Here is a 12,771-nt window from a genome sequence, read left to right on the forward strand (position 1 = left end):
TTGTAGAAAATCAAAAACAACAGCAATGCCTCTCTCATAGCCTGAATCATAGCTATCGGACCTATCGTAGATCGCAATGATATGATCGCAGACAACTGCAGAAGATAGAACCAAGTCCTACCACCTTCCGTTATATGCGATCGTCTGATCGAGACACCATCATACATGTAGTTCATATTTGCCAAATTTCGCTGCTCAGAAAGATTAATCACTTTTTCGTCTTTCTTTGTTTCTTTTGGTCTTTCCCCTTAAAACATGCTCAAACCATGCTCAATCGTTACTTGTAGTTTATGTAACTCCATGGACCAATCCAGGGAAAAGGTAGTCCAAGGAGCAGACTTAAATACAACTGAAACCCAACATATAAGCTTCTTCATGGAGCGATGGAGCGATGACAACTAAATTTATATCTAAACGAAATCAAGCTCCATACCTATAGGGTCAAAAGAGGTTCCTGCAATGCTTGGTTTTCCTTTCGCTTCTTCATCAAGACGAAGACGTTTCTGTGAAGGACCTTTATCTAGTGTGACTGCAGCTACCGTCGGTTCAGCAGGGGACTCTTCCCTTGCAGTTTTAACAGTGGTGCTGGAGGGGCCTGTAAAAAAAAAATAGACTCCATCATTCAATATCAATATCATTTCTACGCCCTTTATTCTCTAACAGTGATCAGCATCAAATTGCTCCCTCTAATATCAATGCTTATTTAACACCCGAGTTCATAAGAATTACGGATATATTCACCCAAGGTGAATTTTCTTCATACTTTAATAACTGCTACCCAGTACTTTGAGAACAAAAGTATGGGGAAAAGATACATGTAGGAGAATTCGTTCTTTGATATAAGGGGTTAAAGGCTTAAAAAAATTAATGGAGCCATGAAAGAATGAGACTTCAAACTTAACAATTGGGCAATAACACTATCAGCAAGAATTAGATATATATGGTGCCCACTGAACACCTGAAAATAATGAGCGAGCAAAATAATTCTCTTTATGATAGACAGTATCAAGACTGCAAAGACTAGAGTTCAAATCAATGATGGTCACAGTTCTCAAGTCTACCACCTTATCACACATCAGTCCGACTTTGCATGGTATTTGAAACTTTAACTCCCAAGAATGCTATAAAAAACTGAAACATATCCAAAGTTCTATTACTATTATTACGATCTTGATAAACAACCACTCTCTCAGAATTGTACTGGTCAATAGCTATCATTTTCATTTTAACAGTCACACAATGGGATTTCACTAACAGACTGAAAGGTTAGAACTAACTAATACAGGACCATAAATTTTACTCTTAGAGTTAACAGTGTTTATTATTATAACTACAGGGTGTCTGTTACTCTCCCTGAATTTGCAGTTGCATTTGAACGGAAACGACGAACCAAGTAAGAACTCATACCATGAACCATTCCGCACATCATTTCCACAAAGGCTTCACATTGTCCCTTCCAACTGTACTTGTTGTCATAAGATTCTCTCAGTAATTTGATCTCTTCAAGCCGCACTGCATGTCTGACACGGACACCTTCAATTGCCTCTGCCCACTTTGAAGGGTCATCTAAATCAACTATGCAGGATTTACCCAAAGGAATGTGCTCTAATGCTTTCGCAAATCCTGACTTGCTACCAACAAGAATGGGTAAACCAGCTGAAAGGGCTTCAAGGGCAACCAGACCAAATCCCTCTGATTTGGATGGCATGATGGCAAGATCCACTTCACACAGCAAATCTTTCATACCCTCCCGGCTTTGCACAAACTTTCGCACGGTCAGCTGCTCCTCAGCCATGCCACGTTGGAGAAATTTTTCTCTTACTATGTCCTGCTTTCCATCAGGTGCACCCACAAAGATAAGATGATAAGGTTTTCTTTTCAGCCGGGGATCAGAAAATGCTTCAGCAGCAATGTTATATCCCTTCAGCTGAAAGTCTTCATCATCGCCACGACCACACAACAACACTTTAAACTCACAACTCTCATTAGGAGCTTGTTTTAAGTCTCCAAATTCTCTCTCAAAAAGACCTGGCATGACAGTGAAAATATCCTGATTCTCCTTGCATCGTCGTAGATAGGAAGAATAAAAATCTTCCAGTCTCGGCCCAACAGGCACAACCAGATCAGCCATTTTACAGAGATCAACTTCAACCTGGTGTTTCTTTTCACCCTTTGAAATTGGATCAGAGTAGCTTTTGTACCTACTGAGGTCTTCAGGAGCAGTATGCACCACTTGCACCCATTTGCAATTGGGAAATCGAGTAGAATTATCTCTTATGACCTGCCCTTGCCTACCAAGCTTCACACCATGGCCAACAACAACATGCATGCTAAGATCTTGAGGTGGAAAGCTCAACCAGTCAAGAGGTTCATAGCCTGGGCGTTCTTTTGCATCAACAACAGTTACTCCATAACTCTGAGCCTCTCTTTTGTCGTCATCTTTACAAGTACCCTCTGGGACCAGGAGAGAGACTTCAACTTTAGGGTGTTGTGACAGATGAATTGCAAGCTCTCTGTTTAGTGTTGACAAACCACCAGCTGATGAGCTCCACTCGCTACCAAGAAGAGTTACTTTCAATTTTGCATCAGAAGAAGAATGGGCTTTTGGTTCAGGCACTTCTTGAAACATGATTTCAATGGTGACCTCAACGCAAATCTGCAAAACAAAAACATGGAGCCTTCATGTAAAGCTTCGCATACTCCTCAATGACTTTGGCTTTTAGATGAAAGGTCAAACATAAGATCCACAGATTGAAAATTAGAACCAACATGTACAGTATAATGAACAACACAACAGGCATTATTAACACAGTACGTGCACTATATGTGGATTATTTATATATCACGATGGAAGATCTAGCATTAAATACCAATACAGCAACCCTAAAATTTCTGTTATGCCTCTCTCTCCATTAACGCCCAACTCTCTTATTTATTAACCTACGTGAAGAAAATACACGTGAGGAAGCAAGTACGGAGTGAATAAGCCCCAAGGAGAATTATTATTTACAGTATTTGCAGGCACATTAAAAAGATCAGTCGTTATCGATCCCTTATTCATAAATGGAAAGCAGTCTTAGCTTGTTCTTAACTGAATGGGCAAGACCGGTTGAAGTGCTAGATGCCCAGCCTAACTACAGTTTTTTACTGATCTACAGAGGTGCTGCGCTGCATAGTGTATGCAGAATGTAATCCACATCATGCTACACATACACTGAGACAGAAAATACTCTTCAGCACAAAACGGTTGAAAGAATGAATGTGTGCCTGAGACAAGCATCGCTCTCTTGGGCAAGAACTCTACTACTTTGGTGTAGAGGTGGTAACAGTAGTAGAGTCTTTATTTAGCGAGGGTAATACATAATAGTGCCTAACGCTCAAACTTGTACCCTTTAAGAGTGACATGTGGTTCTATATCTTAGTGTCTCTCAAAATGTCCTTCAAGAAAAATGCAATGTACTGACTACAATTTATTGGAATGTACATGTAGTGTAATAATAATTAATAATTTATTCGCTTATATTCCGCATTTTCCATGACAAGATGATCAAATGAGCATTACAATAATTATAAAAGCACAATGTGTATATATATTACGTGTGACAGCAGTATTGAAATGACGAATCCTCTATATATTCTATATCTACCTATGTACTATATTTACGATATAAGTCATTTTATGTCTATATGTTTAACAATAGGAGTATTACTTCGATTATAATAAGCTGTAATTAAAGTAAAAATATATAATATAAAATGTAAAATGTAAAAAATATGTATATAAAACTACTTAAAAAAGAAAAATCAACCAGGAGCGAATGCCATAGTAAAAAGGTGTGTACAAAGACAGCAATAGGACAATAGCTCAAGCATTTTAAATTTTGCTTGTGTTTTTAGCAGATGAGATGTAGATAACTTGAACATTTACAGTAAGCAGACTTATTGTGCATGTTGTTGGTATCTCGCTGCTAGGCATTTCCTTATATATTACATACATGTATATTCAGTGTAAAATGTAACAATTTTTGTATATGTCTGACACAATTTGAAAATGCAAGGAATTGAGAAATAAAGTTGTTGTTGTTGTTGTTGTTGTCGTAGCCCTCACAACAGGCATAGCTGGAGGGAGGGGGAAGAAGTGAGAAAAGTGGGGGTGCCTTGAGAGTGGGGACTCCCATATATTTACAGCTACACTGTACATATATACAGAAATTATATGGTTTCACAGTCTCAGCAGCACACCCCCATCCAAAATGTACAAAATACTCCTTCATTTACATGTAAAGACCTTAAGAAAAGGGAGAGGGGCTTATTAGAGTTGGAGTGGGGGAGAGGGGTGGGGGGCGTACTTTACTCTAAATCACAACATGGCCACTTTTCCAATTAAGGTGTTACACTGAATGGTAACAATAATGGGCTGCATTTCATTCATAGCAAAGCACAATCTAGAAGTGAAAGCAATGTTTTACTACAAACTTGATTTACATAAACAAAAAAGTCATCGATGTCCAATGGTGTAACTATTGAATTCTTCAACCATTGAAACCTGTGTTTTAATTTTTGCCTTAGTAGCTTAACGCGCTATCATGCATGAATCATTTGGGACAATGCAGCTATTCTACAGTGTAGGCATTTGTTCCCATCCCACTCCTTCCCTGTACAAGGGAGCCATGAAGAAAGCACAAACAATAATTATTGAGGCATCTGTTATCTCTAGAAGTGCTAGTCTACTATGGTAGTGCTCAACAATGAATAGGAGTTGCGGAGGGATAATTTAAGCAGCTTACAGTACAGATGTTGGTATTGTTGATGAGATTTAAAAATATATATAATTATATACAAATATACCAACTTTGAGAGAAGAGGAAATGCACTCCAAGTTTCCCAAACCATCTGATTAGGATCGTAGTTGAAAGGCTTAATAGTGACGATCTTTGAAGGCAATAATTCGTGGGATATACAGGGTAGGAGATAAAAGGCAGCCAGAGGTCATAAAGATACATTAGGGTGTACCTTTTGTAAAAGGAGCTGGTATCACTCCATCTTGTTCCCTGTCCGTCAATCAGGCTGAGTGTTGCTTTGTACCTCTGGTAAAAATAATTTAAAACACGTACAGTGAAAATGAGGTAATAAATAAATGTAGATTCTTGACCTTTCCAACAACAAATACAGAAAAAAAGTGTATGTTACCGATCAATTTTATAAAATGTATGCATGGCAAGTGCTTGTCTGTCAATGATCATAAATATCAAAATTGAGGACTTTGTGAAGTTACAACCCTATTAATTCAATGTAATCTTGGCAGGTGCTAAAAAAGATAGACTATGTGAAAGAGCAGTTCAACAGGGATTAATTTAAGAAACAGCTGGAATTTATAGACCCAGCTGGGGGTTACAATTGTACCCCACCCCAAATTAATTATTGCATTAGGTCACACTAAGCAAAGTTTTGCAAGAATTTGTTTACTTTGCGGTCAAAATCTATCAACGAGACACTTTTCTTATTGGGACCCTAACTTTTATTGTTTGGAAAATTTTTGGAAATCGGCGAAAACATCAAAGGCGCCGTAGTGTTTGGGTGGGGCAGGCAGATTTTGGAAAACTCAGGCTTAACAATAGGCTCAGTGGAAATGGTACATACATGTAATTCAATTCTGGGTAGGGCAACAGTGATGAACTCAAATAAAGGATCTTTACTAGAGTGGGTGCACTGCCAGCAAATTAAAAACTCTGGTTATTTACATTACAGGGTTGGGACATGTCAGGACTTAAATTGGTCTGTAAACACAATTCAAGAGAAACTTTACATATAGTTGTTGGTTCGATAAAATATCCATACCTCAAAGGAAATTTTTTTCCTTGGGAATTACCCCAGCCCCCAGGATTCTCCACTCCAGAGGCTTCTCACAATATCCCCCCCCCCCCCTCCAGCCCCACCACTAGTTTATGCTTAGTTGTCAGATAAACCAAGATCAAAATATTGAGTCAGCAAAAAAGAAAAAAAAAAAAACAGCCCCTGTGTCATAACTGATTCACTGCTAGGCCACATGAAAAAATCCAGGCACTTTTTAGTGAAACAAAAGCTCTAACAAAAATTTGACATGAGAAAGTTGTTATGCTCTCAGCCCTTAGACTGCAAGTAGTCTCTCTTTTGCTCAAAAATCCACGAGGAAGAAATGCAAAAAATTCCCCCCCCCCCCACTGCAAATGTGTTTTTGTTAATAAGCGCCCCTATTCTAATATTTAGCACCCCCATTCGTACAAGCACCCCTATTCTAATTTCATTACAGCGCCTTCAGAGTATGTGTCAAACGTGGCTCATCTTCCTTTAATAGCTGACATACCGTAAGTAACAATTTGTTACTGTTACAGTTTCTGTTATTGTTACTTATTTTAATACTTACTAAAGTTTTGTTTTGAACATTTGGTTGTTTCTCAAAAAATTAAATAAACGCCCTGTCCCAAATAAGCACCTTGTCTCTAATAAGCACCCTCCCTTAAGGTGCCAAAAGTACAGCCCCCCAGGCGCTGAATCAAATCATTATGGTACATATATTAATACTAACTGAACTTTAATTTAACAACAGTTATCGGCAACTGACATTAACGTTGACTATTGAGCATTTACCTATTTATATATTTCTCTGTAAAATATGCAAATTATTCAGTCTAATGACTGCGTTGTATTTGTGAATAAACAGTCTATTATTATTATTATTATTATTATTATTATTATTATTATGTTCTTTATCTCTTGGGAACTAGTTCTTTTGCTAATAATAAGTGTATTATTGTTTGTCTCACGATGTAGTCACTTTGAGTTTTTAATCATGATGTTTCAACTGCTTACTGGTAGTCTTCATCAGGCGATGAGGTCAACTGGTCACACGGCACCATTAATAATTTATCATGATGGTCGGCTGTGATTGGTGCATTTTCATCTTCATTGTTCCAGCAAGAAGTAGTCGATCTCATCTCCTGAGTCGAAAAGTCGTGATTTACAACTCAAAGTGACTACAGTTAACATCATGAAACTGATAAATACACTTATTATTGTATCTACCAGGATGAACAACTGTTATGACAACACAGCAAAACATTGTAAAACTCAGAAGAAGAGCCATTAATACTTAAAATCTTGACTGTGATCCTACATCTTACAACTGATGCTATAACACCTTTCTAGAATAATAAATCACACTGCAACTGCATAAATTACATCGAAGCTTGTATGCAGAAGAATCTAACACATTATGACACCAACAACCTCTTTCTCAACATTAATTCTTTTCCTATTTAATCTTTTATCTGTTTCATTTTAATCTGTCAATATTTATCACTCTGATTTACAACTTCTACATGGAAAATTTTATCCACCAAATAAAAGGCATGACTGGACACGGACCTGTTAGCAAGAACATGTACACCTGCATAATGTGCATACTTCTTTTATTCAGTTTGAAACCAGACAGACAAATTATCCAGTAACCAAATTCAAATCAAGCATTCAACTTTAAGTACAATATACTTATGTACAATGTAATTTCTCAATCAACAAATGACAGCAGAGACAGCAGAAAGTTGGTTTTCTGCATACGTTATTTTCAAAAATGAAGCGGAAACCAGCGGAAAAAATGATGAGCAATGTTTATTAACTGAAATGAAGTCCATATGCTAAATTTCAGTGATTTTTGAGCACTTGTGTTTTTTTTTTTAGCAAAATCATCACGTACACCACACCCTTTTTCCATTGAGCCCTTCAATTAATAATTTTCAGTTGAGTGTCAAAAGTAATTCATGTACAGACAGTATACTTTGATATTCTGAGATTGCTACGCAAAACTCCTACTATATTCTCAACCAATCAGAAACAAAACCAAAATCAATTGTGTCTAATGTTATAGGCACATATATTTTCCTGCAGTCTTGGTGCTGGATACATGTATGTTTTTTTTTTAAATTCAGATTGGTTTATTGCACTGTTTACATCTGCTGTGAATAGCCAGACTAATTGATTTGGTTTTAGTTTTATGACACTCAATTGGAAACAGCCATATTTGTTGTTACAGTATGTTAATAAAGTGGTATGAAGCTATGTTTAAAAGTATATGTTCAAACCCAGTACTGAGCTATACATGTTGTGGTTTAAATTTGTTTTGGTTTAATTAAAAATTTTCAAATCAGTTTGATTTTCATTTCCCTTTGTCTCTGCAGATTGTGGTAATGAACACTGTACAAAGGAAAATAAATTTAAACTGGTTTAAACCAATAAAAATTTTGAACCCCAACATATACAAGACTCTGTTAAACTGTGTCACTAAAAATTTCCTTAACCGGAGTTTTTTAGTAACGGTATACTGGTAAGTAAGTTTAAATTTGAGCCAAATCATTAAAATATGAGGTAGAAATCACTTACCTGTCAGATTTGTATGGCCCTTTGTATGTCTGGAAATGAGCTTCAGTAAGACATTCAATAGGGCAGAGCAATTCTCTCTCCTCAAGGGCCAAGTAAATTTACTGGTGAAGGGACAAAATATGAAATAATTAGCTTCTTCTTAAACAAAGAATTAACCTGCCTGCTTGCAAAGAGAACCCCTTTCAAATTAAAAGTAAATTAAAGAATGCTAGCAGTGCAACTTGGCCCTTTATACTTCCTAAAAAATTCAATTTAACCTAAGTACTGAAGTCCAATGCAAAGTCTTGCAGATCTAGATCTTTATCTGGCAGTTTTCTATTACTTATTGCTAAGCAACAGTTGTTCTCATGATCAAATACAAGGCCAAACTTGTCAAACCCAATATTTTTCTGAGACAGATACAAAAATGGCATTTGCAGTGTACATGTACATTTATGTCCTCCAGATATCTATGACCAGTTGCCATAAGCTTAGTGGTGCTGTCATTATGTACAATATTTTTGGACCCCCCCCCCCCCCCCACACCCACACACACCCGCAAGCAATGTTGATAGCCACTGCAATCATTCAGACTGTACATGTATACAATTTTTGTAAACACAGCAACATGACAACATAGCATGGGGGCAGGGGGCTCATTCATGTTGAGTTTTGGAAATCATCCTATCATTTTTGCCCAGAGCCCAGTTGTTCAAAGAGCAGATAACTTTATCCAGCAGATAAGGTGCTATTCAGTGGATAAAATTCATTGGTTGGAGTACAATTAAATTTTCTTTAATCTGGAATCGTCGTAAGTTGTCCACGCCAAGTTCCAGCCACTGGATAGCAATTTATCCACTGGATAGAGTTATAAGCTCTTCGAACAACCAAGTCCAGGATTGTAGATAAGTTACATTGTACATGCAAATCACACTGCTTTTTTTTTCGGCTGTGCTTGCACTAAACCATACGACCTTGAGATGGGAATTTATTCAATAATTTTCCAATGAAAGTGCACATGTGGCACACATAACAGTATCTGATACTTTCTAATTGGGGAGAGTAGCTGGGTGTGTGTTATCACTTATGTGATGCATTTTGGTTAAGCACTGGCACAACAAGGGTATTTTGCAGAACAATGGATCCGGAATGCTGAACGCCAAATGCCAAATCCATAGTAGTCCTATAATGTCGGATGTCTGCCATACAATGTAACAACAAGTAAAAGCTAACCGTCTGTATAATCAGTGTTTAACCCTTAATAGTATAGAAAAGTGCTTTGACCTAAATAATATTGTTTGTTGCTTTTCCGGCAGGGGTATTATGCAGAATGCTGAATGTCGCATTTTACACCACCTATAACGTCAGTTTAGCAATAAGCAACGGATGAAGTTATTTGAACCACTTCAGTGAGTCTATACTGTTTAGGGCTAATCACTGATTATACAGACGGTTAGCTTTAAGTTGTTGTTATAGCAGCCGTTGGATAAAAGGACTTCTATGGATTTGACATTTAGCATTCGGCATTCAGCGTTCTGCAAAATACCCCTGCCATTACTGGCCACACGAATGTTTGAGAAATTATTTTTAAATAACAAAATCAGATAAGTCACAGGTTTCAAGATTAAATTGGGCATAAATTGGTATCAACTGCAATCAAGCAAAATAATACTTGATCGGTTATAAAATTTGCTTGACTGATTATCAATTATTACCCTTACAGTATAATTTGATCACTGATTGGTCGCTTAATAAAAAAGTTTGTTGATGTTAATACATGTACATGTACAAAGCAATAAGCTGTGCTGAGTTTACTTTTAATGTGTAGATTTCTACTGATGATCTAAGCTGTACTTAGGACTCTAACTACATCACTCATACCAGGAGGTATGCAAGTGAAAAATACAATTTAGCTTAATTCAAGCTAAAGAATTGAGAGTTGGAATTCGATCTAATCTTCAACTTACTATATGTTGTCAGGGTTATACAGTCCTTGATCTTGAAATGTAGTCAGATAAAATCTTTTCTGTCGAATCTTTCTCTTCTCCTCGGGGGCGGAGTACCTTTCCTAGTAAAGGGACGAAACGTCAAATGATTAGTTTTTTTTTTTACATTTTGTATGATCTCAAAGTCGAGAAATCGTTAGTCTGCTAAACCGGAAGTGAATCGAAGGATCGAATGCCAAATCTAAAATTGCAAAAACATTTAATTGAACTTACTAAAATTAAGCAAAGCAAAGATTTGAAGCTCTTGATCTTTGTCCGGTTGTCCTTTTTCACTTGTTACTGGACAACAGTTCTCCTCATGTACACGGTCAATCGATCAGCAAATTTCTTTAAAACGCTCCCATAACCACAGCTGCAGTGTGATATCCTTTTCAATCTTTTGGTGTCTTCTCAAAAGGTGAACTCCCAGTTAAACTAATCTCTTCTTTCGGTTGGACTTCCTGTCTGTGTTTCTCTCTCCTCTGGACAGCTTCGCCCCTTAAATCATACCGGATCCAGTATTATCAGACACTACCCAGTTCGCCGCCATCTTGAAACAATCGAAAACTTTCTTGGAATCCCAGTGGCCTCTCAGCAGTGAGAGATCTGGGTACGAATACGTAAAAAGCTAAAACCATTCATCGCTTACCGTCGTTCGCCAAACCTTCGAGACCTTTTGGTTTGAGCAAAACTAAAGAACACTAACACGACACCAAAGCTCACCTCTGGCACTTTCCGCTGCAACTCCACTCATGGATGTCTCACCTGCCCTTACACTGACAATGCAAGAACTTCGTACACTTTTAGCAACACCGGCGAAACAAGACAAATAAAACAACATATAACCTGTAATTCTACTAACCTTACATATATGATTGAATGTAAAAAATGTAAAAAACAGTATATAGGGGAGACCAAACGCACGATCCGTGGAAGGTTTACAGAACACAGACAAGCGACAAACAACCCACATCACGCCAACTCTGCAGCAGCAGTCCTACACACTTCAACTTACCAGGTCGCTCTTCTGCGGACTTGCGACTCATCCCTCTCGAACTACAACCCACCATCAATGCCTCCCGCCGTAAGGCACGCGAGGCTTTTCTAATTTATAGGGGAAAAACGTTATCTCCAGAAGGCATTAACAGGAAAAACGAACGCTGAACCTTGATTATACACCTCTATATTTTTGTTATCTGATGATATTTACAAGTACGCTGTCTTCATGCCATGTATTAGCCAATCATTTTTTTCCATGTATTTTTTCAAACTTTAATTTTAGGAGCTGTTATTATATTTTTATTATCTCATATTCACAAGTACGCTGTCTTCATATCATGTATTAGCCAATCATTTTTTTCCATGTAGTTTTCAAACTTTAATTTAAGGAGCTCTGGCCCTGAGGAAGACTAATTCTATTAGTCGAAATATTGGCCACTAATAAATCTGCCCTTTGCCGTAGTGCCAGCCTTGCATTCAGTTTTGTATTTTCACGTAAAAAGCGTCTGGTGTTCCGTCTACGGTCCGTCTGGCTGTGGTAGTGGGGGGCTGGGTGACGGTGGGGGTGCGGCACAGTCGGCTCGGAATTAATTGAAGAGGTGCGCTGAGACTACAGTAATAGAGGTAATATGTATTGGGATTACGTGCGTGCACAACCGCGTGTATTAAAATCTTAAACAATCGAGGAAATGATTGCTGTTGAGTTAGAGGAGGGTTCCAATTTCCGAATAGTATTTACCAGGTAAAAACAAGAAAACGCTTCCAGCTGGATTTCTATTGGGATTATACATTCATCCTTTTTTTTTTTTTCAATAAGAAAAGTGAACCAAAATTTCAGGAACGTATGAAGAACATACCTGGCTGAAATTTAGAGAGAAAGTTTTTACTTAACTTGTTTCAGAACTGAAAGAAAAGTTCGGACAAAGTAAAATGCAGGAGACTGCTTGAAAAAATACTACAGAAAATGATATATAGACATACACAGAGTATTCAGAACGGTTTTCTTATCATCATTTTTGCCTGAAATCTCAACCTCGTTCTCAGAGCTTTCCCTTAAATATTGGGAGGGGCACCCCACCCAATGTTTTTAAAAGTGAAAAGCCCTGAGCGTGAGATTTGGGTTGCCTGAAATCTGTAAAATATTACCCACTTATAGCCAAATTTATTCGACCAGATCAATCTGACCAAATGTAGACCTGCAGCATTGTTGTCCCCTGCTAATGTTGCCTACTGCTTCTGGTATGGACAAATATCGACGACGTTTAGATCCAAGCCACCCACCTCCCCCCAAACCCACCCCTTTAATGGTGTGTTCTCCCGGCCCTAAAATTAGTCTGTGCAAAGTTGTTAGAGCAGCAGCTACCATTTTTAGACATGTCGATAAACAACCACC

General features: G+C 37.7%; 2 protein-coding genes across 5 annotated transcripts in view; both read right to left on the reverse strand.

Moving 5' to 3' along the window:
• LOC146462743 (uncharacterized) overlaps positions 1-12,771 on the reverse strand; it is a 142,569-nt gene that overhangs the window by 102,950 nt on the left and 26,848 nt on the right. The window contains exons 1-6 of one of the 4 annotated variants that reach the window (XM_085085224.1): positions 10,614-10,934; positions 10,362-10,462; positions 8,416-8,516; positions 5,014-5,087; positions 1,408-2,656; positions 434-595 (exon numbers count right to left, since the gene is read on the reverse strand). In XM_085085224.1, coding sequence (XP_084941350.1) covers positions 434-595; positions 1,408-2,629 — 1,384 coding nt within the window. In that variant the 5' untranslated portion in view covers positions 2,630-2,656; positions 5,014-5,087; positions 8,416-8,516; positions 10,362-10,462; positions 10,614-10,934. Of the gene's footprint in view, positions 1-433; positions 596-1,407; positions 2,657-5,013; positions 5,088-8,415; positions 8,517-10,361; positions 10,463-10,613; positions 10,935-12,771 lie in introns of those variants that run through there. The other 3 variants (XM_085085226.1, XM_085085225.1, XM_085085227.1) reach the window with 3 other exon arrangements.
• The window catches only part of LOC146462746 (uncharacterized), an 87,224-nt gene that overhangs the window by 52,151 nt on the left and 22,302 nt on the right, over positions 1-12,771 (reverse strand). The window lies entirely within an intron of this gene.

This window comes from Pavona decussata, unplaced genomic scaffold, assembly GCF_977016875.1.
Source record: "Pavona decussata unplaced genomic scaffold, jaPavDecu1.1 SCAFFOLD_185, whole genome shotgun sequence".
NCBI classification, from domain to species: Eukaryota; Metazoa; Cnidaria; class Anthozoa; order Scleractinia; family Agariciidae; genus Pavona; species Pavona decussata.